Raw genomic sequence first — 27,816 nt, forward strand, 5'->3', positions numbered from 1 at the left:
CCCCTGCCTTTCCGTACAGAAAATGGCGCCTCCCACCTTGGGCTTAAGCCCCCAGGTGAAGAGCTGCCTCCCGCTTCCCGACTCAGAGGAGCGACTGCACTGGCCGCTACCCTGCGGGAGGGACGGCCCGCTGCGCGGCGAGGGATGTGGCCTTTGAGGGGCAGAGGCTGAACGCCCCGCCCGCCGCGCATCTCTCCCCGCCTCCGCCGGGGCGCCGGTCCAGCCAGATTGCCCGCCCCGGACGCAGCTAGGAAAACGCCGACTCCGCCGCAGGTGAGGGAAGCGGGCGCGGAGGCTGTCAGCACGAGTTCGAAATGACAGGCACTTCTTCGCCTCCCCGCGTCGGACCGGGTCCCGGTGATGGCGGGTGGAGGCGAGGAAGCGGCGGGGACCGCGGGCGGGTTTAGCGCGGCCTGCGTCCCACCCCTCGCGGCGGTTCTCCGGGCGCGCCCCGCTTCCATCGCTGCTCCCCGCCTGGGCCACTCCCTCGCCGGCCCAAACAGTTGTTTACAAAGCCGTCTGGGAGGAGTGGCGCCGCGTGCGGGAGGACGTGGCTCCCGGCGTCGGTGCCCCGAGCCCCTGCGTTTTGCCGAAAGACCCTCTCTGCGGGGGCGTCTCTGGTGTCCAGCTCGGCCGGGGCTGGAGCTCCGAGAGGCGGTCTTCACGGCCCGATCGGGGACCCCGCCCCTCGGCTCCCTTTCCAGGCTTGGCGGGCACTGGCGAGTGTTGAGTGAGTGAGCGCACGGAGTGCGTGAATGCATCCTCCAGCCCGGAACCGCCCCTGCCATTCACGGGAAGCCGGTCGGGAGCCAGCTGTTGTCATGCACGGTCTGCCTTTAAACGTCCCCCAGGCCGGAGCGGCGTAGGCTAGCGGCGTTGTCCAGGTGGGGAAGCGGGGCTGGTAAAGGGCCAGAATGGGGACCCGTGCATGTCCGAGACCAACGCCCATCCCTCCCGCAGACACCGACATCACTGAGATGACACAGCTGTCAACAGATCCTTAGTGGGTGTCTGTTTGGGGCATATATGCATGGAGCATACGTGGGGGCTATGGTTAGTCTTGGCCCTTAAGAAGTTAGAAATCTAGGTGAAAAGTTGTTTTTTGTTTGTTTGTTTGTTTTTAAAGAAAACTAGCAATTTTACAATCTGGCCCCAACCCGTCTTTTTACCTTCCTCACCTGCCTCTTATGCTACTTATTTATGTGCCTCCACTTGTGCTCTTCCTCTCCCCCTCCAGACATTTTTTTTTTAATTGAATGAAATCCTACTCTTTTCTAAAAGACCAGCTCAAATGTCCCCTTTTCTGGGAATACCAACCTCCTTGCAGGCAGAATTAGTTTCTCCCGCTGCTCTATTTCCTTAGTGATTTCATCATGCCATGAAGGCTTAAGTTTCACCGTGTTTCCTTGTCAGAATGTCTCTCCCTAGACCATGCCTTTTCATCTTCCTATTACTACTTAAAGAAGCATATTTTGAATTGGATTTAAGGCAGCGGTGAGTGCCAGATGTCTAGTAACCAGTCCTGCAGGAGTTCAGAGAAAGGTGCAAATACTGGTGAGGTTGGGGAAGGTCCTGGGAGGAGCGTGGACCCGAGCCTAATTTTACCAGGACGGGTTAGTTTATGTAGGTAAGTTTCCTGCCTTTCTTCCGCAGAGCATAGAATGAATTACTTCATCCTTCTTGAGCTCATTCCCAGCATGTGAAAGGGATAAAATTAGAAGTGTTTTTGTTTGTCCTTTCTCTTAGGATTTGCTGGTAATGTTATCTGTTGGCTCTTGGAGCATTTCCAGAGCCAAATAGGATTTAGAACAGAGAGGAGATGGGTGTCTGGAGTGAGATGCTGGAAGGTAAAGGGGAACTGTTTTAAAGCCACGTGGACTCTTCAGGACGTGAGGGTGATCTGGTTGCAACGTCTGTCACCCCACTGATCGCCAGGGTTGATTTGGCTGATCTGGCTGGTTAGGCAGGTGTCCCCTTCCCCCCTCACCACTCCATCTGCCTTTCTCCCCAAGCTGTGCTCTTGGTCAAAGAGGGCCTTCCCCGCTAGAGGCGAGGACTAACTGTTCCTGGGTCAAGGGTATAACCAGTAGCTGCACTCTCCTGCTAGAATCTCCAGACCATCTCTCAGGGTCCATTTGTAGAGCATAGGGTAGTCAAGATTCCAAGACTCCAGGCACATTCAAATGAGGTGCTGCATGTGGCAACCTGCCATTCAAGAAAAGGAAAGAAGGAAGGAAGGAAGGAAGGAAGGAAGGAAGGAAGGAAGGAAGGAAGGAAGGAAAAGAGTCTTCGTATGAATAATACAGGCCTGAAAATGTAAATTCCAGTAACTTCATTCTATTTAATGGTGGTATCTAAAATTACAGGTAATTATATCAAGTGATTCTTCTCTGATGTGCAGAAGAGAGTCTGCCATTGACTCTTTCTTCTGATTTCTGGATTACCTGCCAGGTGTGTAATGAAGTTTAATTAGTGTTTATGAAAATGTTTTGTGATCTTCAAATGCTAATAATACCAAGACTGATTATTTTCAGTAGTGTAAGTGCAGGAACGGAACGTTACATCTTTCTCCTCCCTCAATTGGAACCTTAGGAATAGAGAACTCTAAAACGGGGGTGGAAACCAACTTGACAAAAACTTATACAGTAAATAAGAGGGTACTATTCCAGGCCTTTATTGACTGGCCCAAACTGACATGTTATTTCTATTCTAATCGGCAACTAAAAAAATTAAAACCGCACCCAGCCACATATGGTTATTGGCAATTTCCTGCTTTACTCATCATCCTTTTCTGCTGACTGGTAAGGAGTTAATAAGAGTATTTGCCCACACATTCTTCTTAAATGCTTCATAAGATTCTATCTTCTATCTGTCATCCAACGTATCTCACTCACATAATGGGATCCGGGAACCAACTCCTCAGCCAGAGTGTTCACTTGGAAGCCTGATTAAACATTAACACATTATTTCCAAAGTTTTCCTACCAGCACTCAGGAGTGAAAGTAAAGAGTTTTAAGAGTCGAATCACTCTTTGAATTAAAATGGAAGCAGGCAGTTTATAGCCCTGTGTTCTAATGTTACATGGTACTCAGGAATGGGACAAAAACACTCAAACTTGTTACTCTCCATCTGAGATACAGGTCCATTAATTTGATAAATAACAAAAGTGTATGTTTAATCATTGGAGTAGAATATTATAACTGGATAAGATCCTAGCAAGCCTATTTCTTTTACAGATGAGAAAGCTGAAACCCAACGAGATTAAATGATTTGTCAGGAGTCACACTGCTAGTTACTGACAGAGCTAAAACATTTTGTTCCTTTTTTTTCTTCCCAGGTTCATTATCTTTTTTCTTTTTAGGAAAGTGAATAAACTTAATTGAGAATGTCTGAAAATCTTGAAAAGTCCAATATAAATGAAGCAGGGAAATCAAAATCAAATGATTCTGAACAAGGCCTTGAAGATGCCGTGGAAGGTTCTGATGAAGCTTTACAGAAAAAAAAGTCAGGCTCTCCTAGCACCCAAAGAGTGCAAAGACCTCACTGTAAGCAAATCTAACGTTGGTTAAAAGCAATATTTTCAGATGATATTTTCATTAGGCCTCCCTGAGCTAGGTTCTAATAATATGATAACATTGCCACTAATTAGCATTTAAGAACAATAACAGTTTCTTCTTTCTCTTCCAACTGGCAGCCTAGTCACTTGTGGGTTTTCAATTGCATGAGAAATTAAAGTTTTTGAATAATGTCCAGAATGTTCCTGTCTTCATGCAGCCTCAGTGACATTCCAGTTTCTCCGAAGTGCTCTGAAAAATAGGAGGTTGGATTCTATATTGCAGTTTTAATTAAAAGAGTGTTTGAAAGTCTGAAGCAGGTTCCAGCCAGGACTGTGCCTGTGCAGGTTAAAACAGAAGGGGGGGGGGTATTAAACTGGAGTGACTTCACCACACCCTAGGTTCATTGCCTGGAGGCTGAGTTCTCACGGGTTGAAGGAATTCAAATTGCTGAACATACATGGTAAAGATACTTCAGATCCCTGGCAGGGAGCAGGCCTCCTAAGATGAAAGGGTGGCAGTTTTTGCAGACATTCCCAGCAGTTGCCCCAACTCATGTCTTTTATTAAGAATACTTATGTTTTTTGAAGTGAGTCCAAAAATGGAAGTTTTAAGAGGGGATGTCATAGTCTAAGAATGTCATTGCTGATGTTATCTCTTTAAAGTGTAGATGATCAGTAATTCTTCATAGTTGGAAGAAGTACAAACATTTTTGTGTTTCTAGATAATTTATTAGTCAACATAGTACCCTTTTGCGGGTGGGAAAGGGAAGCACTTACGAGTGTTTCATGAACTTTTGTCCATGTGGCTTCAAGCTACCTGGACACACAGACCCTCCCATTCCTCCCCCCCGCACCCCCCCCCCCCCCACACACACACACATACACCTGTAGTCTTCTCCTCAGCCCTTCTGCTGAAGAATTTGGCCTGCACGATGACAGACTGCCTTGGGAGCTTTCTCTTCCCCAGAGCTGCGTTGTAGCCTGATCACACTACATCAATGATAGGAGCAGCTCCAGCCTTGTCTTGGCAGCATTTACCTGTGTCTGCTCACTGACCGAGGCCCACAGTCTGTCAAGATTGACAGTTGGGCAGAAGCTCTGGTTCCTCTTTAAGTGGTAATGCCACCAAAGTAACCTGGGTGATATTTGTCCAAGTTGATCCTGGGATGACGCATGCCACCAGCATTCCCTCCAGGGGCTTCCAGTGCCTGCTGATGCGGCTGTGGCCGTGGCTCATGTGGCCCCAAAGTTTCCAGGTCTTCCTCGGTCTGGATGGCGTATCAGCAGCCAAGACGAAAGTTAACGTTGTATTATTATAGCAAGCATTGGACCCTTTTTATTACTAGGAGAACTTGGTGTGTTTCTGTTATTTCATAAATTTAAGATGATTATACATTGGGAGATTTTGCAAAACCTAGGTTAAAACAAACTTGGAAGCCCTGGTGACAGTCTCTGGATTTCTTTTTAAGAGATTAAGAACTCGGAGTTTAATAACTCCTGATGCATGATATTGATATACTACAGTGGACGACGTTCCATTTTCTGATGAATGGCTTGAAGAAATTTAGTAATTGTTGTATATATAGTAAATCCCTAATGAATGCCTTCAAATTTTTAATCAACTTTATTGAGGCATAATTTATACTGCATAGTAAAATTCACCAATTTTAAGTGTGTAGATTGATGAGTTTTGACCAATACATTTACAGTTGTGTCACTACCACCATGATCGTGAGCTGCTAGAACAGCGGTTCTCAACCTGTGGGTCGCGACCCCTTTGGGGGGTCGAACGACCCTTTCACAGGGGTCACCTAAGACCATCGGAAAACACATATATAATTACATATTGTTTTTGTGATTAATCACTGTGCTTTAATTATGTTCAATTTGTAACAATGAAAATACATCCTGCATATCAGATATTTACATTATGATTCATAACAGTAGCAAAATTACAGTTATGAAGTAGCAACGAAAATAATTTTATGGTTGGGGGTCACCACAACATGAGGAACTGTATTAAAGGGTCGCGGCATTAGGAAGGTTGAGAACCACTGTGCTAGAACATTTCCATCACCCCAAAGTTTTCTGTGCCCCTTCACATAAATCTTCCCCTTTCTCCACCATCCCTGGGCAACCTCTGATCTGCTTTCTGTCACTATAATTTTGCCCCCCCCCTTTTTAAATCATCACCCAAAGATATGTGGGTTTTTTAAAGTTGATTTTAGAGAAAGGAAGAGGAAGAGAGGGACAGAAAGAAACAATGTGAGAGAGAAACATCAATTAGTTGCCTCCTGTACTTGAGACTAGGGATCAAACCCACAACCTGGGTATGCGTCCTGTCTTGGAATCAAACCCATGACCTTTTGGTGTATGGGACAACGTTCTAAATAACTGAGCCACACTGGCCTGTTCAGGAATCATTTTTTACACATATGCTATCTAATTGTTCCAGCACCATTTGATCAAAAAATTAATTTTGCCTTATTGACCACATGTATAGTTCCTGTATGTGTGTGTTGTATTCGCCTATTTCTGCATCTTCTGCTCTCTTTAGTTGATCTATGTCTATCCTCGTACCAAGAACACGCTGTCTTGATTATTGTAGCTTTATGTGGTATTGAAATCAGTCAGTATGAGGCCTGCAACTTCATTCTTTTTTCATTTTCAAAATGATTTTGCCTTTTATAGATCTGGTGCATTTTTATATAAATTTTAAAATTAGCTTGGCAATTTTGACAAAAAAAATCTTGCCGGGACTGCAAATGTGGTTGCATTTTATCAATAGATCAATTTGGCAGAAATTGACATCTTAATAATATTGAGAATATTGAGAATTTCTGTCTGGGCTTTGATTTTGGGTATTCTATTTTTTAATATTAATGAAGCAAATTATTATTTTTATTAATATTTTTCTGGAAATGCTTAGAATTTTGTTGCATTTTTCCAACTTCCCCTTGTGTGACCAAATAAAATTTTTTACCAGATGGTGTATGACCAGCTCTTGGATTTAGTTCCCTTTTTCTGCTGAGCAAAAGAAAAAAGTAAAAGAGGAAGGAAAATTACTTTTCACCAACTTAAAAACTTTGTAATTATTAAACCCTGTGTAAACCAGTGACATTATTTACCTCATTTTAAGCCCAGGTCCTGTCAGATGACATAAAATTAATATTGTCATCTTCTAATCTAGGCCATTGCTTTGCAAAGTATGATTTCTGCAACCATGAGTATCAGCTGGAGATGTGTGAGAAATGCAGATTCTCTGGCCCTACCCTAGATCAGCTCAATCAGAACCCTGTGAGGAGGGCCCAGCAATCTGTTTTCACAAGCATTTCCCCCTTCCCCCGCCCAATTCTGTTATAGGCTAAAGCACTGCTATCATGGACTTTATTTTAAAAACAGCTTTATTGATATACAAGAAAATCCATGTATTTATCAGAATTATCCAGTGTTCCTTGGCTCAGAACACCTGGGGAGATTTCTGGAAGATAAATCACAAGTTTTATCAAAGGAGAGGGAGAGATGGAGTCTAGTTATTGCAGCTGTTGATACGGAAGTGAAATCTACAGGACTTGGATATCAGAGCTGTGGGATGGGAGAAATCAGAGGATTCAAGGTTTTGATACAGTGAGCCTGTATTCTACAAAGTTCTTGTGTCACACACCCTCTGATTTCTTCATTGGTCAGCTTTAGAACTCATGTTCTCTCTTGGTATCTGTACAGGGTAGTGTTTTGGCAATGTTTAAACAGCACCTGGCACCTAAAGTACTTCTGCTGTTTTAATTTTGGTAGATTCATTCATGGATAGTGTTATTGGTGGAGCAAAATGTAAACTGCTCATGGGAGCAAAACAGGAAATCTTAAATCTGGCGTCTCATTTGTCATTAAGGATTGATAGTCTGTAAAAGTTTTTCTGTCTCAGTTAATTGTAATCATTTCTCATTGACCAGTCTTAGTAAAACAAAACATGTTTTGAGCATTGTAAACAATTTCTGCTTTTTGGACTCTAGATTAAAAAAATAATAATAATACAGGTTTTTTGTTTGAAATTGCCGGAATATTTTCGTAAGTAGAGGCCTAATCAAAAATTATTAGCTAGTGCCAGAACCACTTCCTTCTCCTTACTTTAATAGAAATTCTAATCTAGAGAAGCAAATCTCTTACACTGGATTTTTTGTTACAGCCAGTCCTCCTCGCTTTGTGACAGTAGAAGAGCTTCTAGAGACAGCAAAAGGAGTCACTAACATGGCTCTAGCCCATGAAATTGTAGTCAATGGAGACTTCCAGATTAAACCTGTTGAATTACCAGAAGACAGGTAAGGTGGTTACTAAATTACTTGTTTAGTAGAATACTGTCATTTCCTAGTTCTGGGAATGTTTTCTTCAGTTGATGTCATTATATTCAAATACACCTCTCCTTTTGTATGTTTCTAAAAAATACTCCTCTACCAAGAATTACTCGAGTTTGAAAGTGGATCGAAGGACCATTGATCCTTCAAAAGTGTAAATAAAAATCTTTCATGTTCACTTCTCCCTTCTCCATAGGACTTAGCTGCCTCCGACTGTGTTTTCATTGCTTGTTTCATTCATTTCTCGTAACTATCACATTGCACTGTAGCTGTTGGTTTACTTGTGTTTCTTACCAGGTTGTAAACTCTGCATCAGGGGTGGGGAACCTTTTCTGCCCAGGGCCACTTAGATATTTTTAGCATCATTCGAAGGCCATACAGAATTATCAACTTAAAAATGAGCCTGCTATATTCGGTCGAACATTTAATGAACTCACCCCTAATGCTTTGGCAGGGCCAGCCCAAGTGATTTTGTGGGCCTTGTATGGCCCGGCAGGCTGGATGTTCCCCACCCTGCTCTATAGACAAGAACTATACCTTGTTCTCTGTATCCCTAGCACCTGGCAAATACCATATTGAATCTAATACTCTATTGATTGTAAGGTGCACCTTTTAAGATGTATGGTCATAAGGAAGAAAAATCATTGGCCATTATAATTGTGAAAGGGCCATGGAAAAAAGAAAGGAGGAGGAATGGCTGCTGGGTTGGCAAGTGCTAGTGTCTCCCACAATAGGCTTTTAAATATGACTTTACAGACATTTCTTATGTGTTCTGCCAAGATAGTACTTTTTCACAGTAATAATGCAGACTTACTTGTTTTGCTCTCGTAGTAGAATTACAAGGTTTATTTATTTATTTTATTAATCCTCATCCAAGGATATTTTTCCATTGATTTTTTAGAGAGTGTGGAAGGGAAGGAGGAAGGGGGGAAGAGAGAGAAGAGACAGAGACAGAAAGATAGACATCGATATGAGGGAGACACATCGATTGGTTGCCTCCCACATGTGCCCTGATTGGGGCCGGGGGTCGAACCTACAACCCAGATAAGTGCCTTAGACCAGGAACCGAACTTTCAACCCATCAGTATGTGGGCTGGTGGACTAACCACTGACCCACACTGGCTGGGCGATAATTACTGGTTTTAATGAAGTGTTATAAGATGTTATAGTTTGGTACCTCGTCTAAGCAGTTGTTTCATATATCACATGGAAATAGGATTTTTTTAGGAAATAAAGGATATGTATGTGTATGTATGTATGTATGTGTGTATGTGTGTGTGTATGTGTATATATATATATATATGCCAGATTGTTATTTTAAACTACTTAATCATAAATACCTTAGGAAACTTGATGGTATAAAAAAACTAAAAATTAACAGCTCTAAACTTTCCAATATTCTTTTTATCATATGGCATTGTTAATGCTGTTAACTGGTTTAATACCATCTGTCAAATTAGTTGAAAGTTATTCTTTCCAGTGAGGTACTTATTGAAATAAATCATTAACTAAAAATAAGAAGACATGTGATTAGTTTAAGTATGTCTGGTAAATCTTTCTTTTATTCCAATTAAAAAAAATGCTCACCCTAAACCTGTAGAATTTGTGTTTTTGAAAGTGATTTGATAATAGCCAAAAGTAGAAATAACCCAAATGTCCCATCATCACATGAATAGGTAAATAATATGTGGTATATCCATGTAATGGAATATGTTTCAGTCATAAAAAGGATCAAAGCACTGATACATGTTATATGGATGACAGTGCTTAAAAGCATTTTGCCAAGTAGAAGGATCCAGACCCATAATCCTCATACTGTACAATTTCATTTACATGAAAAATTCAGAGAAGAAAATCTATAGAGACAGAAAGTAGATTAGTGATTGCCTGGGTTGGGGTGGAACTGGGCAGTGACTCCTAATAGGCACAAGGATGTTTGTTTTTTATAATAATTAATAGAAGACTTATTTAAACAATAATACATATAGTCCTCATACTAGACTTAATGTGAGATGTTAAATGTTTGATCCAATTTTCCTTCCAGGATAAGTTTTTCTTTCCTATCTCTCTATCAGTTTTAAAAATGTAATACCAGAGAAGAGGGACCCAATTCCAATCACAGCTCCTAAGAGTGAGGCCTTGAGAGTGGATCTGAAATTGGGATAGGCATTTGCTGATCTTGTGTAGGCCCAATGATTCAAAGCAGGATCTTTGATGGGCTCTAGAAGACTGGGTTCGTTGTACTGAAGCAGGTACTCTCTTGTAAGCAGGTATCTTATGGCCACCTGCTCAGCTTGTGCCTTCCAGGTTTCTGGAGATACGTCGTATTCAACTAGGTCGATGGTAGGGGGCAGGGTGGCCAAGCCCAATGGCTTGTACTCTGGGAATGCCTTCAGGCATCTTTGGAACCTGGTGCACAACTTGGGCACGAGTGGTCTTCCTGAAGTGATAGAAATGTTTTGTTGGACTGTGGTGATGGTTGCACAACTTGATGAGTTTACTAAAAATCTTTGAATGGTATGCTTAAAACAGGTGATTTTTATAGTATGTAAACCATAGTTCAAAAAAACTGTTTTAATTTTTAAAATGTGATTTGAGCTCAAATATTTTATTTGTTTTTGCTTCCCCCCTCCCCCATTTGCCTCCAGTTTGGAGAAGAAAGTAAAGGAGATTGTACATAAAGCTTTCTGGGATTGCTTGAGTGTCCAGCTAAGTGAGGACCCCCCAACCTATGACCATGCCATTAAACTTGTCGGGGAGATCAAAGAGGTACGGTGAAGAGTAAATTGTGGTGCTTTTCTGGTGTGTTAGGAATATTCCACTTCTCTGTGGTACTGTGCCAGAAGACTAAAGAAATTAAGGATGAATTTAAATTACTTGCCAAAATGTGGATTGAGTACTTTTGGCTTAAAGCCCTTTTTAAAGTTTCAAACAAGCTATGATAACCTGAAGGCATTCCTTTGTAGACAAAGAAAAGATTAATTTTTTAAAAAACAGAATTATTTAGAGAAAATTTATTTTATGAAATATAGGTGATTATAAAATTTTCAATAGGTGTGGACACGTTCAATTTATAGTGGCCAAAAAGTGATTCAGCCTGAGGACTAGAGAAGGCCTTAAGTGAAAGGTAGGGCTGTTTTTGTGATGCCTTTTACAGTACGAAAGAAGAGATGTTTCTGTGGAAATTGGCCCCTGTGGCTGGTTCACAGGCTTGTGTTAATTAATGTGTTTTACTGCTCTCACTTCTATTCATAGTGCATCCAGTTGAGCGTTACCTAGAACTTAAATGGAAACTTAAATAGCTCTAAATGATTTGTAGACATGTTTTTCTGTAGACTTATTGAATGAGGGGTTAAAATATGTGCAACCTTATAGTAACAGTTGGTAAGTCCTCATTTGGGTAGGAGTAAATTCCTGTATATATAATAAAAAATGATGTCTGACTAGGAAACTGATTAAACTTGGCTGTGCTCTTTTGCAGACTCTCTTATCTTTCTTGCTGCCTGGTCACACTAGACTGAGAAACCAGATTACGGAAGTCTTGGATCTGGATCTCATAAAGCAGGAGGCAGAGAATGGGGCCCTTGACATTTCCAAGCTGGTTGAATTCATTATTGGCATGATGGGGACACTGTGTGCACCTGCTCGAGATGAGGAAGTTAAGAAGCTAAAGGACATTAAGGAAATAGTGCCCCTTTTCAGGTATGAGAGTTGTGTTAATCACCTCAGTGCACCTAGAACACAGAACCTCTTTTCAAAAACCTCTTCTCAAATACAGATAACTCATGCATTTTTGTTGTTATTGTTAATCCTCACCCGAGGATATTTTTCCGTTGATTTTTAGAGAGTGGAAGGGAGGAGAAGAGTCAGAGAGAGAGAAATATCGATGTGAGAGAGACAATTTGATTGGTTGCCTCCCACACGCACCTCGAACAGGTCCAGGGATCAAGCCTGCAACCGAGGTACATGCCCTTTACCAGAATTGAACCTGGGACCCTTCAGTCTGTGGGTCGACGCTCTATCCACTGAGCTAAACTGGCTAGGGCAGATAACTCAGGCATTTAAAAAAATTTTAAACTGGAAACATTTTATAAAACATAGAAAGGTAGAAAGAAGAAAAAAGTTCACCCATAACTTTACCACCAAAAGGCGCAATCACTGTTATAATGTTGATATATATTTTTTAGTTTTTTACCATTAATGTTTTTTTATTCCAAATCTACAGAAAAGTCACAAAAACAGTATAATTATGACTCATATACCCTTTATGTAGATCCACCAATTTTTAACATTTTGTCAATTTGCTTTCTTTGTATTTTGTTTATTTTATCTTTTTATTCTTCACTCGAGGATATGTTTTTATTGATTTAAGAGAGAGAGAGAAAGAGAGAGAGAGAGAGAGAGAGAGAGAGAGAGAGAGAGAGAGAAAGAAACATCGATGTAGGAGAGAAACCTTGATTGGTTGCCTTTTATACACGCCCCCACTGGGGATGGAACCTGCAACCTAGGCATGTGCCCTGACCAAGAATTGAACCCACAACCTTTTTGGTGTACGGGATGATGCTCCAGCCAACTGAGCCACCCAGCCAGGGCTCCCAATTTGCTTTCTTTATATATACTTGTGAGTATGTATGCATGTGTGTATGTTTTTTTCTCCTGAACCTTGTGAGAGTTAATGGCAGACATTGTGACATTTCACCTTTAAATATTTCAGCATCTCCTAAGAATGTAGACATTCTATATAATCAGAATACAAACAAGACATTCAATAAATTTAACTTTAATATAATCCTATTAACTAACATATTTTATATTAACTTTCTTTGGTCTTTTGCATGTTTATATTTAAGTATATATCATTATTATTAAATTTATATAATTGTTATGCTAATGTGGACAAAGAATTGACTGATGTTGCCTGAGACTTTGACTTTTGGTTAACTGCTTAGCTGTGTGCTCCTGTGAACAGATAAATATGTTTTGTATCAAAATGGCACTAGGCAACATTGCTTATGGGGCAAGTAAACTCTGATTGGTGAATTGTGTCTGGATTGAAAGGAATGATAATGAACTGTAAATACTGGATGGGACACCATACTTTGAACTTCCTTTAGTGAGGTAGCTTTTATAATTGGACCCCTAGTGAAGACCCTGGAAGCCATGCTATAGAGTTGTTACAAAATATTTTCTCACCTGAAGACTGTCAAATTACAGCAGGAAGGCTGGGGAGTGTTGCGGCGGGGGGGGGGGGGGGGGGGGGGGGTAAGAGATCAGCCGAAGGACTTGTATGCATGCATATAAGCATAACCAATGGACACAAGACACTGGGGGGGTGGGGTGAGGGCATGTGCCGAGGGTCGGGGGGGGGGGCGCTAGGGGAGGCCAGGGGAAGGTCAATGGGGAAAAAAAGGAGACATATGTACTATTATTTGTAATACTTTAAACAATAAAATAAATTAAAAAAAATTTTTTCTCACCTGAGGCTTTTAAGCCAGGTAGCTCCCACATGTCTGAGTTGTGTGCTTGTGGCTGGTACTGAAACTCTTGTTGAAGAGGAATGTTTGGAGCTGCCCTGTTGGCAAGCTGTGTGACTAGATGGTGCCAAGGCTGTGGCTTATGATAGTCTTGTGAGTCTGAATATTCAGTTGAAGCTGAGGAGACTTAGTGGGCATTGCAGGCCTTTCTCTGTTAACATTATACCCTAATCATTTCACTTATTTTTAAAAAATAATTCTTTATTGTTGAAAGTATTAGATGTGTCCCCTTTTTCCCCCCATTGACCCCCTCCAGCCCGCCCCTGCTCCCTGCCCCAGGCCTTCAGCACCCTATTGTCTGTGTCCATGGGTTATGCATATATGAATATAAGGTCTTTGGTTGATTACCCCCCACCCACCTACTCTCCCCCACCTTCCCTCTGAGATTCTACATCTGTTCCATGCTTCCATGTCTCTGGAAATTTAAAGTGTCATTGAGATATTGTATATTCACATGGAGTTGTGAGAAATAATATAGTACACTTTATCCAGTTTTCCCTCAATGGTAACATTTTGTAAAATGTAGTGTATTGCAACCAGAATATTGACATTGATACAATCTACTACTCTCACTTAGGTTTCCTGATTTACTTGTATATATATTTGTGTGTTTGTGTATTTTTATGATTTTATTATCTGTGTGAATTTGTGTATTTGCCACCACATTTAATTTACTGAACAGTTTTAACACCACAAGGATCTCTTGCATTGCCCTTTTATAACCAACTTATGTGATTTTTAAAAAACTCCCTATAAGCATTTTCAATAGCTGCAAAATATTCATTTGCATATAATTAAGGTTTGTGTGTGTGTGAAAATCGACAATTAGATTATGTATAATTATTTACTATTTAACCCAGCAATGAACATCTTTGTGCACAAAACTTTTACCTGTATTTTAGGTTATTTCCTAAAGATAGGTTCTTAAGATGGGATGACTGTGTCAAGTCTGCTCATTGGGTACATTCGGAGAATGAAACAGCAGTTCTGCCACCAGAACTAGAATGTAAAGCATGCCCTGAAGTAAGAGACACTGAGGTAGGAGGAGAGGAGAGAGGAGAGTTAATTTCCTTTCTCTCCTAGGAACGTGAATTAACCTATGTGAGAATAGCTACTGGGTGATGAGCTCTCTGCCCTTAACCTCGAATCTTGGGCTCCTTCCTTCCTCTGTGGCTGCTGTGAGGGCTGCCCCAAAGCCAAGGAATGCATTCCGGTCTAGACAGGCAGTGGGGAGAGCTATGTTTGCTTGGGGGCACGGGGTAAAGGGGTGGGGACAGAAAGCAGCTTAAAAATTTGCAGTCTTTTCAAACTATTACTTAAGCTTTTGTGTTTTCTAAATGTGTTTTTCTTAATTCACTTTCTCATGATTTTTCTAACTTTTCTTGCCAACCTTTCTGAGATGAAAAGACTGTCTCAGATCACCTCTTTTTGTTAAAACTATGTTTACAGTGTCCAGTTCTAAATCCTTTGCTCTCCTCTTTTAGGGCAATTTTTTCTGTGTTGGACCTGATGAAAGTGGACATGGCGAACTTTGCTGTCAGTAGCATCAGGCCACATCTCATGCAGCAGTCAGTTGAATACGAAAGGAAGAAGTTTCAAGAGCTTTTGGAGAAGCAGCCAAGTATGTTTAAATGTTTTGGGATGTTCTTTTGTTGTCTGTTTTTTTTAATTTTAGTTGCTGTAGCTTGTTGCATAACAATATTATTTTCAAAGCAAAACTTTAGTGTGAGAATAGTCTTATTTGAAGACAGAAAAGCACAGACATTAGTACTTGAAAAGAAAGTTTAATTGACAAACAAGAGAAATATAAGTAGGATATAAAAATACAAATTTAAGCCTTGGCCAGTGTGGCTCAGTTGGATGGAGTGTCATCCTATGCACCAAAAGGTGACATGTTTGATTCCTGGTCAGGGCACATACCTAGGTTGTGGGTTTAATCCCCGGTCCAGGCACATATGGGAGGCAACTGAAGTTTCTCTCTCTCAAATCAATAAAAAAACACATTCTTGAGTAAGGATTAAAGAAAAGAATAGAAAATTGAAAGAATGGTGATTTTTTTAAAATTAAATCTTTATTGTTCAGATTATTACAGTTGTTCCTTCCCCCCCCCCCCCCCCATATTGAAAGAATGATGATCTTAAATAGGTTTTTAATGATGACACCAATTTGAGATAAATTTTATGCTTGGCCTTGATTTTAAAACATGACAGCCCAGCCAGCATGGCGCAGTGGTTTAGCATCAACCTATGAACCAGGAAGTCATAGTTCGATTCCCGGTCAGGGCATATGCCTGGGGTTTCGGACTGGGTCCCCAGTGTGGGGCTTGCAGGAGACAGTCAGTCAGTTATTCTCTCTCATCATTGATGTTGGTATCTCTCTCTCTCTCTCTCCTTTCCTCTTTGAAATAAAAAATAAAATAAAACGAAAAAATGAAACAAACATGACAAACTTCTTGTGACTGTTGGATTCACTTTTCTCCTCCCTGTGAGGTACATCAAGAAATTTCACTTTGCTTCGGTTTCATATTCATAAATCTGTCTTCAGACCCAGAAAAGTCTTACTTTTATGAACCTCTCAGATGGCTGCAGGAAAACAGATGACTATAGAATCCAAAATTATGTTGCATTTCGAGGGTGACTTGTGGGTCTCTGGATTCGCAGCTATTGTCTGGGTAAATTGCAATCTTCAGATCTATTTTAAGACTAGTCCCGTTTAACCTGTAACTTTGCTGGTCACAAAGTGAAAGTGCCTGTCTCGGCATAGATTGTGTTGCCGGACCACAATAGTTCATTCAGCCTGAGCAGTTGTTCATCCAGCCCCAGACAGAGACGTTTGGGATGGTGCTGGGCCAGGAGGAGGAGGACAGAGCAGAGTAGAAGTATCAGACCAGAGGAAGACTGGCTGATGTTTGTTCCGTCCCAGGCTTGTGCCCAGGGTGTACGTGCATTATCAAGTATAACCCTCACACACTAAGCCTCTGAGGTGGGCCCTATATTTTAGCCTCATTTTATAGATGTGGACATAGATTTGAGAGATTTTTGGCTAGAATTGATTGACCACACAGCTCACTTCCTCATCCAGTGTTGTCCTGCCTCTCAGGAGACGTGCAGGGTTGCGGTCTGACTGGCGGAAGAGACTTAGTGTGAGAGCCAGGCCCGGCAGCCGGGACCCGCCAAGGGCACACTGCGGCCAGAGTCTACAACTTAATACTCACAGCATAAAAGCTAAGGTTTCCCAAAGCTGCTAGGCCTGGAGAATGCTGTTGGCAGAAGAAGGCTAAAGCAAGAGCGAAGCTCAGAACCAAGAGCTTCGTGTGATCCCTGTGTTGACAGAAGCAGAAGTGTGTCTCCTGCATCAACCAAGAGTGAACTCCAGCCCTGGCCTTGGCTGCCCACGGGCTTTCAGGTGGACTCAACTGGCAGAGCTGAGCCCCGTTCCAGGACCTGCCAGAGGGATTTCTTGCTCAGATAATGTGGCAGGAGCCTCATTTTCTTTCTCTTGTGTCCTTCAGAGTCCCTGGTGCCTTACTCTACTTAGAAAAGTAGGGAGAGGGTGATAGTGGATGAAAGACAGTGCTCCAAACGCTGCATAATACACATCAAACGTGTGACAAAGCTCACCTCCTGCAAGGCTGATGGTAAACCAGCTTGATCCGAGACTAAGATCTAGACAAGGAAAAGCCAGGGTGGGAGAGAAGAGAGCAGTTCATTGACCATCTGTAGGTGGCAAGGCCAGGCTAGGTGCTTTATAGGCACAATCTTGTTTCATCCGCACAACAGACTGTCACGTGATGCACACTTCCTTATTTTAGGAATCTGATGTTCAGACAGATTATGACTTGCCTAAGATCACTCAGCCAGTAATTAGTGATACTGTGATTTGGGCCAAGTTCTATTTGATTCCAAAGTCCATTCTCTGTACTCTACCACACCTCCAGGATGGCCTTCCCAAAGGTAATTCCGAGAAGCATCCCTCCTGATGGTTACAGTAATGCCCACAGCCTTGTTTTTCACAGATTCCCTGGACTTTGTCACCCAGTGGTTGGGAGAAGCCGCAGATGACCTTATGCATCAGACGTATAAAAATGCCCTGCCAGCTGGGGGAGGGGCCGCCGGCTCGGGGGGCAGTCCCACGCCTAGTCCCGTTGCTGTCCAGAATCACGCGTACCTAAAGCTTCTGAAGTGGGACCACCTCCAGCAACCTTTCCCCGAGGTAAGTGCTCCAGAGCAGGGTGACTGCTCGTTTCTTTTTGTGCTGCCGAACTTTTAAAAAATAATAGTTTTGTGATGCTATAATTCATATACCACAACATTTCCCCTTTTACATTGTACAATTCAGTGTTTGGTTTTTTTTGGATACTCACAGAATAATGTGACCATTACCGTTATTTCATTTCAGAACATGTTCATTACCTCAAAAAGAAACCCTGTACCCATTAGCAGTCACTACCTTCCCCACCCTCCGCCTCCATCCCTGACCACGAATCTACTTTCTGTCTCTGTGGATTTGCCTATGCTGGACGTTTCTTATAAGTGGAATCATACAGTATCAGCCTTTGTGTCTGGCTTCTTTCACTAAAGATATGTTCACCCATGTTGTGGCATGTGTCAGTATGTCATTCCTATTTTTTTTTTAGTTGTATTTTTCTTTGTAAAATACATATTACAGAATTTATCAGTGTTAAGTATGTAGTTCAGTAATGCACCAGGGCCTCTGAAGGCCTTAAGTATTCACATTGTTGTGCAGCCATCACCACCATCCATCTCCAGAACTTTTCCATCTTCACAGATTAAAACTGTACCCTTTATTTATTTTATTTTTAAATTAAATTTTTAATTTTTTTCATTGATTTTAAAGAGAGAGAGGAACATCGATTTGTTGTTCCACTTATTTATGCATTCATTGGTTGCCTCTTGTATGTGCCTTGACTAGGGATCAAACCCGCAAGCTTGGTGTTTTGGGACCATACTCTTCCCAACTGAACTCCCCACCCAGGGTTATGTACCCTTTAAACAGTAACTCATTCTTTCCTCCCTCTGCCCCTGGCAGCCACCATTCGATTTTGTGTCTCTGATTTTGACTACTCTGGGTACCTCATATGAGTTCAGTCATACAATATTTGTCCTTTTGTGTCTAGCTTGTTTCATTCAGCATAACGTCTTCAGAGTTCATCCATGTTGTAGCATGTGTCAGCATTTCTTTTTAAGGCTTCATGGCAGTACCACATTTTGTTTATTCCTTTACCAGTTGATGAACATTTGGATTACATTTGGATTGTTTCTACTTTTTGGCTATTGTGGATAAGCAGCTGTGAACATTTGGGTACAAGTTTTTGTGTGAACGTATGTTTTCAGTTCTCTTGGGTATCTCAAACGATTAGTTTCTGGGTCATGTGGTGACTCTAACATTTTGAGGGACTGCCAAACTGGTTTCCAAAGTAGCTGCTCATTTTATGGTCCCATCAGCAATGTATGGTGCTTCCAACTTGTACTGCTGAACCACTATCCTGTTGTTACTCATCTTGATGAAACAGTAGCATTGATGGTGCCTGTTAGTTTTTTTGTTTTTTGTTTTTTTAAATATATTTTATTGATTTTTTACAGAGAGGAAGGGAGAGAGACAGAGAGTTAGAAACATCGATGAGAGAGAAACATCGATCAGCTGCCTCCTGCACATCTCCCACTGGGGATGTGCCTGCAACCCAGGTACATGCCCTTGACCGGAATCGAACCTGGGACCCTTCAGTCCACAGACAGACGCTCTATCCACTGAGCCAAACCGGTTTCGGCGGTGCCTGTTAGTTTTATCTAAAGAAACTTCTTCCCTTTCTATGCCGAGCAATATTTTTTCTTACTATGTTTTTCACAGTAAGTTGTAACTGCAGCAGTCCTTTGAGGAGATGACTAACAAGGAATTTCCCCATTTTGTCTGCAAATAGCTGGTTTGGTGTGTAGACTCCCCCTCTTTTTTGAGGGCACTCAGGCTTCTGATCTCTAGCCGCAGGCACTGCTACTTCTCTAAATATCGTTATCTCTAAGTTCCTTATGATTGTTTTCATGACATTGAAAGCCTAAGGTTTCATCTCTTGCCTCTGAGTTCCGTGTTTTGTGCCTCAAGAGGGTGTTGAATTAGGGGTAGGGAGTCGGGAGCGGGTTCTCTGCTGGAGGGCAGTTCTCAGCCTTAAAAAAATAGCTGTGAAGAGGATGGTGTTTTCATCGGGGATAGATGATTACTTTTGGAATTGATTTTTGGAAATCTTTGGCGTCCTAAACTCACTATACTGCATTCTATTGGGAGGCATCAAAGTAAGGACGCTGCTGTGTAGCAAAATGAAGTGAAAAAAGAGACCGAGTTGGTTAAGGCATTTGTGTTTAACAACTGAATCTCAATCTTCAAGGATAATTTTTACTCCTTGAGATGAATTCTGGGCTAAGACCCCAAATTGTTACTGCCTTGAGTTGGTGTGTCAGCTTCTTATAGCAAGACTGGTCCTGAAAGTTCATTTGATTAACCTGTGAAAACTCAGATCAGAAGTCATAGCTCCTCGGTCTTTCTTCTGCTCTTTCCCTCACTCCACGCAGGGGACATTGCCCTGGGAGGACCCAGGGTGTCTTTAACACAGGACACAGCCATGGAAATTTACCACTGACTGCTTTCCAGGAGGCTTTGGGTTATTACCTGTCATTCCCACTTTTTCCGTTTACTGTTTATTTTTCTCTTTCTTTAACCACTTACCAATTCTTGAGCATCTCCTTTCTGGGTACTGAGGGTGAATCAGTATAGGCTCTGCCCTCAAGGACTTTCCTCCTTCACTCTGGTACCAGATAAGTGAATCGCTGGTTTGCCCAGGACTGATGTGTGTGTGTATGTGTTGTGGGGAGGGTGGTATTACTGGTCCAAAGTCTGTGTGCTCAATGCTTGGGAATACTAAAACTCAAAACCTCAGAGTCTAGAGTAAGGGGAGGTTTATTGATCAAGAGGCACCAAGAAGATGGGAGGCCTCACCTCAAATCCACCTTCTGGAAGTACAGAGGTCAGGCCTCTTCTGCACCAGCCCAATGGAATGTGGGCGGGGCTGATTTTGTAAGGCTCCAGCCACAGCAGAGTTCCTCTAGTGATAAGAATGTCTGTGTGCCAGACACACAGGAGCTATTGGCCTGAGGCCTGGAACGAGGCAGCCTTGCACACGCGGAGTCAGAGAGGTGGGGCATTTCACTCTGACCGTGGTGGTCGTTCACAGGACTTGGTTTCTTTTTTAAAACCGAGACAGCCCTGGACAAACTGGGATGAGCTGGTTACCCGTGCTCTGTACCTCATTACCCTTTCCTATCTAATGATGTAACTTCTATTTATTTTATTTAAAATTTTCAAAAGGATATATATTTTTTATTTCAGAGAGGAAGGGAGAGGGAGAGAGAGAGAGAAACTTCAATGATGAGAAAGAATCATTGATCGGCTGCTTCCTACATGCCCTCCACTGGGGATTGAGCCCGCAACCTGGGCATGTGCCCTTGACTAGAATCAAACCCGGGACCCTTCAGTCCGCAGGCCGACGCTCTATCCACTGAGCCAAACCAGTTAGGGCTGTCTTGTGTTCTTAATGGGTGTGCTCTACTGCAGCCTCTCTGAGGAAGAAGGGGCTCCTAGTCTTAGCCCACGTGTGAATGGAAGGATAATTCACACATGATTTCTTTATGGCTGTGAAATGACTAGGAAATCTGAGGGAAACTTTAGAGGCTGTGGCCCCACCGCCCTCTGCTGGCAGCCTGAGTCTACAGCTCAAGGGTGATTTCTGTTTTCATCACAGACAGTGCTGATGGACCAGGCTCGCTTCCAAGAGCTCCAGCTCCAGCTGGAACACCTGACCGTCCTGGGGGCGGTGCTGCTGGTCACATTCAGCATGGCTGCCTCAGGTGTTTCCAGCCAGGCCACCTTCGCTGAGAAACTCAAGATGATCGTGAAGATCCTGCTCACAGATATGCATCTGCCGTAAGTGGCTAAAGACACCCTGGGTCCTCCCAGGGCATTGTCCCCTGTGTGTAGACGGCCTTTAATGGATGGGTGGAGGCAGCGGGTGGGCAGAGAGCAGGCGGGAACTGAGGTCTCCAAGTGTAAGGCAAGATCTAGGGCAGCCGTGGGCAAACTACATCTGGCCTGTTTGAAATGAATAAAACTAAAAAAAAAAAAAAAAGACCGTACCCTTTTATGTAATGATGTTTACTTTGAATTTATATTAGTTCACACAAACACTCCATCCATGCTTTTGTTCCGGCCCTCTGGTCCAGTTTAAGAACCCATTGTGGCCCTCGAGTCAAAAAGTTTGCCCACCCCTGATCTAGAGCCACCTTCTAGGAATTGAGAGACCTTGTTCTCCAGCTTTCTTTACTCCAGCAGAATTTATTCAGTCATATGGTCAAAGTTAGCATCAACTCCATGTTAGAAAGGCTCTAGGATAGTGGCTTTCACATATTTCTGACCAGGACCCATAGTAAGAAATTTATTTTCTATTGTGACCTAGTACACACTTAGACACATCACATATGTAAATAAAAATTTCAAAAATTGCAATCTACCCTAACTATGTTTAATACACCCAGGTATTTCTATTCTATTCCATTAAAAAATACTGTTTGCTGCCCTAGCTGGTTTGGCTCTGTGGATAGAGCGTCGGCCTGCGGACTGAAGGGTCCCAGGTTTGATTCCAGTCCAGGGCACATGCCTGGGTTGCAGGCTCGATCCCCAGTAGGGGTCATGCAGAAGGCAGCAGATCCATGATTCTCTCTCATCATTGATGTTTCTATCTCTCTCTCCCTATCCCTTCCTCTCTGAAATCAATAAAAATATATTTTAATAAAAATACTGTTTGCTGCCTGGCTGGTGTGGCTCAGTGGTTGAGCATCGACTCATGAACGAAGAGGTCACCAGTTTGATTTCCAGTCAGGGTACATGCCTGGGTTAGTACGGGGCATACAGGAGGCAGCTGATTAATGTTTCTCATCTACATTTCTATCTCTCTCCCTTTCTATCTCTCTCAAAATCAATAAAAATATATTTTTAAAGTTTTCTGCCCTTTGCACATTTCTCATAGACATTTTGTGCTGGGTATATTGGATTATTTTATCAACCAGCACTAATGCACACTTTTTTTTCTTAAATATTTTTATTGATTTCAGAGAGGGAGAGCGATAGATAGATAGAAAGAGAAATATCAGTGATGAGAGAGAATCATTGATTGGCTGCCTCCTGCACACCCCTACTCTAGATTGAGCCTGCAACCTGGGCATGTGCCCTTGACTAGAATCGAACCCAGGCCCTTCAGTCTGCATGCCAACGCTCTATCCACTGAGCCAAACCAGCCAGGGCTAATCCAACTTTTAAGGGCAGCTGCTGTAACTGCTCTTACAGTGAAGTCAGATTAGGCCATTTATGTGGTTTATAGCATATGGAAAATTTAGAATGGTTCTAAGTAAGCAAGGTCTGACAAGGTCTAATTGAGAAGATTCCTCAAGGGGAATGTCCCCAAAACATTTTCATCCTTACGAAAGGAGGACTTTTACTGCTGAGTTTGCATAAAGCATGCATGTGTTTGGTGCAGTGAGGGGCACGTCCACATGTTGTGACTAGGGGTTCAATAGGGAAGGAGGGTGTTTGCTGAGCTGAGGCCTAGCCTGGGGCTCTCGTGCAGGTGTAACCCTGAGCTGTCACCAAGGTTCCCCTCCAGTAACACTGCTCTGTCAGTTACTGCTGAGAGGGGCCCTGTTCAGCGAGTCCTTCGGAGTCCAGCCCTGCATGGCCATGTTCACCCTGGCAGTCAGAGCTGGTGCCAGCAGTGAGTGCAGGCTTGCACATTTGCTCCCACTAATTCTGCTGTTTAAAGACCCAGAACAAATGCAATTAATTGCCTTCTCACAGAATACCTGCCAGCAGACCAGCAGAATACCTCCCAGAATACCCAGCTGCTGGGAGGGTTCCCAGCAGACCTGGGTCCCCAAGAAATCCATATATTAATTTTCTTAACCTTTAGATTTTAGTTTTACTCATTCTTTTAAAGTAGTTATACTCACGTCTTTTGAAAATTAAACGGGAAAAGGTGTATTGAATGAAAAGTTTCTCTCCCACTTCTGTCCCATTGCTACCGAATTTCTGGTGTCTTGTGTATTGTTCCAGAGTTATTCAGGATATTCTAAGTCAGTTCCAGGCTGATTTTACCACACATGCTAGCAAGAAGTTGGGTTTTGAGTTGTTGGTCCTGATGTTTTCTGAGTTCTCCCCTTCCCACTGTCCTTTCTGGGGTTGGGAGGAAAGAGAGAGGAAGGGAGAGAGTGCAGAGGGGAGAGGTTATGGGCAGTGAAGAGTCACAGATGTTTCCTTTGGACACATCAGTCCACAACTTGGTTGTATGATTTTTATCAGGGCATGGGCAGAGGTGCACCTTGTTTATAGGTTCTTTCTTCCCTGGCTTCTCCTTTCCCTTTTCTACTCAAGCTCCTTCCACCTGAAGGATGCCCTGACAACCATTGGTGAGAAAGTCTGCTTAGAGGTGAGCAGCTGCCTTTCCCTGTGTGGGTTCACCCCCTTTACCACGGACAAGGAGATCGTGCTCAAGGGCCAGATCCAGGCGGTGGCCAGTCCTGACAACCCCATCCGCAGGATCATGGGTACGTTTTGGGGGAAGGCAGGAAGCAGGGATCACCACTTGCCATTAGGATGACCCAAACGTTTGGGCAAATGACCAGACAGCCATCATTGTTTTGAAGGCTTTGAGTTTGAAATTACAGCCCTTGGTCCAAAAGCCTGCTCCAGCCTGCCAGCATGGTTCAGTGGTTGAGCGTAGCCCTTTGGACCAGGAGACTGCGGTTCGATTCCCGGTCAGGGCACATGCCTGGGTTGTGGAGCGTGATTCTCATCATTCATCTTTCTCTCTCCCTTCCTCTCTCAATTCAATAAAAACATATTTTTTTTATAAAAAAAAATCCTGCTCCAGCAAAAGCTGAATGATTCATGGTTATTAGATATCAGGTTGGATAGAAGGGTGGACCAGTGGTGGGTCTGCTTCTAATACTATGATTTTTTTTTATTCTTAGTAAAAGAATATTTTTTTACTTTTTTCATATTTATGAAAAAAGAGGTACGTGGATCAGTGGTTTTGAAAAAAATATTTTGTCCCAGTCCTGCAATGGTCACAATTTCACCTGTGCATCACTCCGGAGCAGCCTCTTGAAGATATTGCCGTGCCCTCTGACCATCAAGATTAATATTATTGAGAAGCAGGAAAGTGCCTGTAAATAGAGCTGTCCTTGTCCTGCCATCCTGGTTGTTTAGTAACAGCCAGTTATAGACATGGAGATAGAAACCTGCCCTCACAAAGGAATGACACAAGGATCTCCACTTCTGGGTGAGGCTTCCAGGTCTGGGAACCTTGGAAAACCAAACTAACTTTGGTGATCAGTTAGCAGTTTCTCTGCGTTTTTGGGTTCTGAAGGGTGTAAGTCATTTATTCCTGAGAGGGTTCCCCAGGGCAGGGTGTGGGCAAGTAGTGTGGAAAAGCCCATTCAATATAAATGTTCCTATTGCTTTTGTAATAAAATCTGTAAGAAATATGGCTTATATTCACAATTTTTTTCGTTAATGAGGGCACACAGGAAAGTGCAGAAGCATTGTAGAAGGGAATGGGCTAAAAAAGCATCAACCTAAATTATTCCTCAGAGTAGGACAACTTCACAAATACCACCAACTCCATGGCCTCCCATGGTAGGCATTGAAGAAGGAAGTTCATGCTTCTTTCATACGGACTTAGTGGGAAACGACAGATCACAAGCCATCAGTGCTGGAATCTTCTTTTTGCTTTTGAACTTGTGATTCCTGCTTTATTTTTCCTCCCACTTTTTTTATGTGATCTTCAACCATGGCTCATGTTGGCCGCAGTATGACTTGCTCCTCTGAGAGCAGAGCCTGTTAATGCTCTGGTTTCCCAGTATTTATCCATACATTTGTTCTTGCTTTCCAAATGTATTTTGAGCTTTTATAGGGGCCAGGTTTCATGCCAGGGACTGTGCTGGATGCTGGGGAGAGAAGAACACAATAAGCATGAGTCCTACCTTCATGAAACTAACCATCTAGAGGGGGAGAGGAAACAATGCAAATGTGATGGCTCTTCAGAGTGCAAGGGGCTCTGGGTACCTGATCTGGGAGGTGGTCAGGAAAGACTTTCCTAAAAAGGTGATGTTTAAGTTAAAAATGGAAGCATAATCATGTTTATAAAGTCACCCTGGACAAGAAACAACTAATTGCATTCTTTTCTATCACAGATTCCCGAATCCTGACCTTCTTAGAAACCTACCTTGCCTCAGGCCATGAGAAGGCATTGCCCACAATACCTGGGGGATTGGGTCCAGTCCACAAAGAGCTGGAGGAAGTTGCTATTAAATTTGTTCGTCTGGTCAACTATAACAAGATGGTCTTCAGTCCCTACTATGATGCAGTCCTCAGTAAGATCCTTGTTAGATCCTAACACGTGTGCTCCAAATAGCAGCAATATTATCTACTCTGCTCAGATTGCCTGTTCTCAACTCTAATGTTGCTTTGGAAAATGGCTCTTTAGTACATTTCTATTTAATAGCATTGATTCCAAAAGGAAGAATATATTTATTGTGTATCACTATTGAAAAGACTTGTTGAAAAAAAAGAAAAAGAAAGAAAAGACTTGTTGAAAAATGCACTGAATTCTATTTTGAGGGTTTGTATGTATAAGTGCAAGTTTATAAATCAAGAAAGCATTTGTTATCTTGAGTTTCACAGGAAGCACTCAACTTTGGAATGGTTGACTGCCATGTGTCTCCACCCCCACTCTCTCAACACTGTAGCTGTCTCTCCCAGAAAGCTGGGACTTCTCTTCTGTTACCGGGTAATTTTTCTTTCAGACACCCAAGAATGAAAGAGCATAAGCCATGACCTTGTCTAGACTTTTGCCCCTCTGGCACAGCCTCGAACCCCTTCTCCTTCCAGGTATTTTGTGTTAAAAGGCCATAGATAGCCCAGCTGGTGTGGCTCAGTGGTTGAGCATTGACGTATGAACCAGGAGATCATGGTTCGATTCCTGGTTGGGGCACATGCCCAGGTTGTGGGCTTGATCCCCAGTGTGGGGCATGCGTGCAGGAGGCAGCCAATCAATGATTCTCTCTCATCATTGATGTTTCTGTCTCTCTCCCCTCTCCTCTCTGAAATCAATAAGAATACATTAAAAAATAAAAATAAAAGGGCTATTGTTCACCTCCATCCCCTACCCTGACATTGACCCTATTTATTGCTTTTCCCCTGCCTGTTTCAGCCAGAGCCCCAGAACCCATTTGTTCTAGAGGAGAGTTAATTGATTTTAAATGCTTTATTCTTTTATACAGAACTAGAGGCCCGATGCATGAAAATCGTGCAAGGGGCTCGGCCCTCGCAGCCCTGGCTTCATCTGGAAGGATGTCCAGCTGTCTGGTCTAATTAGCATATACCCTTTTATTATTATAGATTATTCCTGAGCCTGGATGATAGCAGTTACATGATTTATGGGATCTACAGAGAGGAAGTTCTTTGACTCTTAAACTTTGGAGAGTTGAGGAGGAAATTATATATATTTAAAATATAGTAATATAAAAAGAGATAAATGTCTGGAGTTTTCACTGAAAAATTCACTGTCATACAATTAACTGTTGTATTGATTGGATTAGAATTTCAGATAAAATAGTGTGAACTCACTATTTCTTTGATAAGAAAGTCACAGAAAAATCCCTGGGTGTTGAGCACTATTTTTTGAGGAACTTCAGTGACCAGAATTACCAGCATATCTTGTAACTGAAAGAGGAGTTTTGGTCTCATAGACTACCTGCTCTATTAAAAAATATAAAATGTGCATGTGTATTTCAGACAGAGACATTGTATTAGCAGAGCCATGAAGTTATTGGAGTGGCCTCTAGCTGTCAGAACAGCAAGGGATGAAATAATGCAAGGAATCCCTTTAGTAAAGGCAATGAGGACAGAGATCCAAAGTGGTGGTGGAGTAGGTGGAAGCTACAGTCACCTCTTCCAAGGACCAAACGAATTACAACTGAAATATAGAACAATCATCCCGAATAAATAACTGAAGACTAACTGAGGAGAAGTCTTATAACCAAGGATTTACAGAAGCCACTTTGAAACTAGTAGGAAAGGCGGAGATCCGAAAGCATTGGCCCCACTCCAGCGGACAGCTGCTGAGGTCCCAGAAGTATATCTCAGCTGTGGGGGGTTAAGCCTAGAGCACTAGGCCTGGAATAGGAACTCATATAACATCTGGCTGTGAAAAGCAGTGAGGTTTGTGTCTGCCAGGGAAAGACGAACGTCCACTGAAGAC

The 27,816-nt window shown here is 42.5% G+C and overlaps 1 protein-coding gene across 6 annotated transcripts; it reads left to right on the forward strand.

Moving 5' to 3' along the window:
- On the forward strand, positions 1 to 26,475 carry TCP11L1 (t-complex 11 like 1). Of its 6 annotated transcripts, none has more exons than XM_081100424.1 (11): positions 1 to 273; positions 2,367 to 2,451; positions 3,362 to 3,545; positions 7,740 to 7,872; positions 10,554 to 10,674; positions 11,387 to 11,607; positions 14,924 to 15,060; positions 17,455 to 17,651; positions 21,247 to 21,428; positions 23,925 to 24,097; positions 25,748 to 26,246. In XM_081100424.1, exons 3-11 carry the CDS (start codon positions 3,386 to 3,388, stop codon positions 25,948 to 25,950), a joined length of 1,527 nt encoding a protein of 508 aa, XP_080956550.1. In that variant the 5' UTR covers positions 1 to 273; positions 2,367 to 2,451; positions 3,362 to 3,385; the 3' UTR covers positions 25,951 to 26,246. The 6 variants fall into 6 exon arrangements, with proteins under 6 accessions (XP_080956550.1, XP_080956554.1, XP_080956553.1 ...); XM_081100428.1 differs by lacking the exon at positions 2,367 to 2,451 and adding an exon at positions 26,360 to 26,475 and having other exon boundaries at positions 16 to 273; positions 3,338 to 3,545; positions 25,748 to 25,927; XM_081100423.1 differs by having other exon boundaries at positions 267 to 884.
- The last annotated feature ends 1,341 nt before the right edge of the window (positions 26,476 to 27,816 follow it).

The sequence above is a fragment of the Myotis nattereri genome (assembly GCF_964212035.1).
Source record: "Myotis nattereri genome assembly, chromosome: 9".
Taxonomy (NCBI): Eukaryota; Metazoa; Chordata; class Mammalia; order Chiroptera; family Vespertilionidae; genus Myotis; species Myotis nattereri.

What these genes read in the sequence shown, in the direction of transcription:
- TCP11L1 (XM_081100424.1), top strand. Translation starts at nt 3,386, where the DNA reads ATGTCTGAAAATCTTGAAAAGTCCAATATAAATGAAGCAGGGAAATCA. An exon ending in AAGAGTGCAAAGACCTCACT is followed by an intron (nt 3,546 to 7,739) that starts GTAAGCAAATCT and finishes TTTTTGTTACAG; the next exon opens with CCAGTCCTCCTCGCTTTGTG. An exon ending in GAAATAGTGCCCCTTTTCAG is followed by an intron (nt 11,608 to 14,923) that starts GTATGAGAGTTG and finishes CTCCTCTTTTAG; the next exon opens with GGCAATTTTTTCTGTGTTGG.